Source organism: Cervus canadensis, chromosome Y, assembly GCF_019320065.1.
Source record: "Cervus canadensis isolate Bull #8, Minnesota chromosome Y, ASM1932006v1, whole genome shotgun sequence".
NCBI classification, from domain to species: domain Eukaryota; kingdom Metazoa; phylum Chordata; class Mammalia; order Artiodactyla; family Cervidae; genus Cervus; species Cervus canadensis.
Window position 1 is genome coordinate 901,836 of NC_057420.1, and position 3,415 is coordinate 905,250.

Here is a 3,415-nt window from a genome sequence, read left to right on the forward strand (position 1 = left end):
TTCTGTTAGCGAGAGTGGTTTCTTCCTGTTAACTGGGTAAGAATCAGACTTTGAACAACAGGGAACAATCAATTGATATTTCAGCATGAATCCGAGGCATATTTTACTTTTGGGGTATGTCCATCAGTGGGTGTTTACCCAGAAGTACTCATCCTAAAAGATAAGTCTTCCATTTGATTTAGAATTTTCTATCTCTGAGGCTTTGGACCTTTTAGAGATAAGGCACATCTCAGATTTTTCCATATTTCGATTTGCAGCAGGGATGGCGAGGCTTGCTATCACCCCTTTCTTTTCTTTTAGAAGAAAAAAAAAAAAGATAAACACACATTGTTTCAGACTTTTCTGACACCTAAAACTAGAAAATATCTTTATACATACACATTCCTAGCCGAAGAGGACAAGAATGAGAGCCTCAAGGAGCAAGCCAGAGCTCACCATTATACTTTTATACTCGTGTGTATTAAGTGTAAAACAATGACGTTTCACCAAAGGAGTTATGTAGTTATTTATTTTAAAGCTACAGTACCTCAGAACACCTTGGCAATAAATAGCTTGTCTGTCTCAAGTCCTGCTTCCCAGAGGGAGCTCGGTAGGAGCCTGGCCCAGGCCGTGAGGTCCAGCACCGGTGGTGAGGTCGGGCGGCCGGACAGTCAGAAATCGTCGCTCTTGCTCTTCAGGTACTTGAGCATGGAGTCCATGCCCTGCGCGGAGCCCCATATCTTCTTGAGCACCTCACACTCCCGCTCGTTGGCCCGCTCCAGCTCCAGCCTCATGTTGCCACGCACAAGGGCCTTGGATTCCTCCAGCACGACGCGGTTGCAAGAGGCGAGCTCCTTGATGCGAACCATGACTTCCTGGGTGAAGGTCCCAGGCCAGAACACCTGGGAGACCAGCCCTTTGCCGCACGCCTCCTGTGCTGTTAGCTTCCGCCCTCTGAACAGCATTTCGTTGGCAGATGCTCCTCCCATAATCTTGGGGAACATGACAGTGGAACAGCCGTCTGGACTCTGTCCGAAGGTGGTATAGGGCGTCTGGAACCATGCCTTTTCGTTGGCCCAGACCACATCACAGAGAGGCAGGATGGATGCTCCTAGCCCAATGGCCGGGCCATTCACAGCTACGACAATAGGCTTCTTGAACTGGATGAAGGTGTTCACGAAGTTTCTGATGGCCTCGGCCATTCTGGCGCTCTCCCTCTTGCGGTCATCTGGCAGGCGCCGGATGAAGTAGAGGAAGTCCAGGCCGCAGCAGAAGACACTGCCCACGGCGCTGAGCAACACCAGCTTGCTGTCGTCGGCGTTGGCCATGCTCAGCGCGCTCTGCAGCTCCTTCATCACCTCCGGGTTCAGCGAGTTGTTCTGGGATGACTTGGTGGACAGCAGGATGTGGGTGAAGCCGTCCTGCTTCCGGACCACAATGTCCCGGTACCTGTAGGCGCTCTCCCTCTGCCGCACACTGAAGCGCAGCTGCTTCTTAAAGGGCTGGTCTCGCCTGTCCTTCATGAACTTCTTCTTCCCAGCTTTCACGCCCATGACTGACGTCTGCAGGGGGCTCGTGCAATTGGCCGGCAGTGCGTCCACCAAATGGGACGTGCCATTCCCTTTCACGGCCAGCCCCGTGGCCATGGCGGCCTTCACGGGGCCCGCCGCCCGTGGCAACAATGGGTGTATCCAGGGCCGGCTCCCCATCATCACCGGCTCCGCCCCCGGGCTCAGTAGGGCCCCGGTCCGCTTCTCGGCCGCTGCCTCTGGGGCCGCTGTGTCTTCTGGCCCCTGCTCCATGGGGTCCGGATTCTCGGGGCTCTCGTCCTGAAAGCTGTCCAGCACAGTCCCACTCTTTATGGGGCTCTTGGGCACGAGAATCCTGTTGCCCAACCGGGCCAGGTCCATGTTCTTTTAGGTGGCCAGGCCCCGTGCGGAGCTCTCCTGGAACTTCTGGCTGGCAGTAAACAGCGGGCTGCTCTTGGCCTCGTGCTCCTTGCCCACCACTAGGGCCTTGGGGGCGGCCTTGGAGAAGCTGCTCTTGGTGGATCTGGAGATCTGCTTCTGGCCCCTGTTTGGGGAGGTCCGCTTGGCTCTAGTGAGGGTGTCCTCCTTCTGCTTCCCGGTGTGGTGCCGGTTAAAGTCGTGGATGCACTCCTTGCAGTTCACCAGGTGCTGCTCTGGCTCCCATGTGGCATCCTCCCTGCCGTAGCCTTTTCACTGAACCACACAGTCCGTCTTCCCTTTCTTGTTTTGCCTCTTGTCAATGATCCTTTCAACCTCATACAGCTCCTCGGAGGCCATGGCTGCCCCCTCTGGGCAGGGCCAGTGAGGCAACCCTGGTCATTTTGAAGACGCCCAGTGGCCTGCTCCAGAGCCCCTGAACACCCCTATATGTAGGGGACCACACCCTTATGATTATGAGGTCAGTAAGTCCATTCCCCAGCCAATGGCAGCCTTCCCCCAGCCTTAGCATCACAAAGCCTCATCCTGAAACTTCTGATGGTGGATGCGGAGCAGCTCAGTTGAATTGCTGGCAGAAATGAGGCATTTTTCATCATGCAAAAGAGCCCACCAAACTCACCTGCCATCCTCATCTCTCTACACCAACACAGATGGGCCACATGTCAGGGAGAGTGTGTCTCCTCCAAACTTGCCCCACAGCCAGGTTTCAGCCTTTCCTTCGAGTCTGTCTCACGTTACATTATTATCTACTTTTTGTTTCCTTGCCTCAAATCCATCCATGATAATTAGGCTGTGGAACTGAGAATAATTTCCCTTTCCTCCTACAACTGGTAGGAGGAAATGCACCTTGAAGGCCATTCAATTCTGGGCCACTTATGAGAAACCTTTTCCATCCCACCTCCTTTTCTCAGGCTTCATCTAGCTCTCCTCAGTTTTCTAGTCTCCAGTCTAAAAGCCCCGTCCTCAACTGTGAGAATGCACTGAATACATACACTTGCTCTGGCGCTACTTGGCACTGTCTTGTTTCAATTCGAGGACTAATTGTCACCTCCCCAGATGTAATACCCAGGCTTCAGTTTTAACATGGTGATGTGGATGAGGCAGACAAATGCATGCTTTGGGTTGTTCTGGATGACCCCAAGAAGGAAATGACCAGCTGCGACTGATTAGTATTCCCAGGAAGGAAGGGGTGCAGCTTGCCCAGTGGTGTGTGAGCCTCATGTGCACAGGGCTTCTCAACATGCGCCCTCACAAATTTCTTCTCATCCTGTTTTCCTGGCAGAAGCTCCTTTGGGTGTCTCCTCACAGTTGAGACCATGGTGGAATTCATTTCCATGAATAGCTGCCACAAGCTTCCAGCCTCTTGGAGGAAACCCTGTGGAATCATGCCTACCCATCTAGTTCCCAAGGTCTCTCATTGAGGTTGTTGGCGCTGGAGGATAGGGGAATGAGTTGTGTGCTTCAGCACA

At 53.3% G+C, this 3,415-nt stretch overlaps 1 protein-coding gene across 1 annotated transcript; it reads right to left on the reverse strand.

Moving 5' to 3' along the window:
• Window positions 1–650: 650 nt before the first annotated feature.
• Window positions 651–2,285, reverse strand: LOC122436453 (chromodomain Y-like protein). Its single transcript, XM_043460252.1, is given in 1 exon segment — window positions 651–2,285. A coding segment is annotated over 1 exon segment (1,635 nt).
• Between the last annotated feature and the right edge of the window lie 1,130 nt (window positions 2,286–3,415).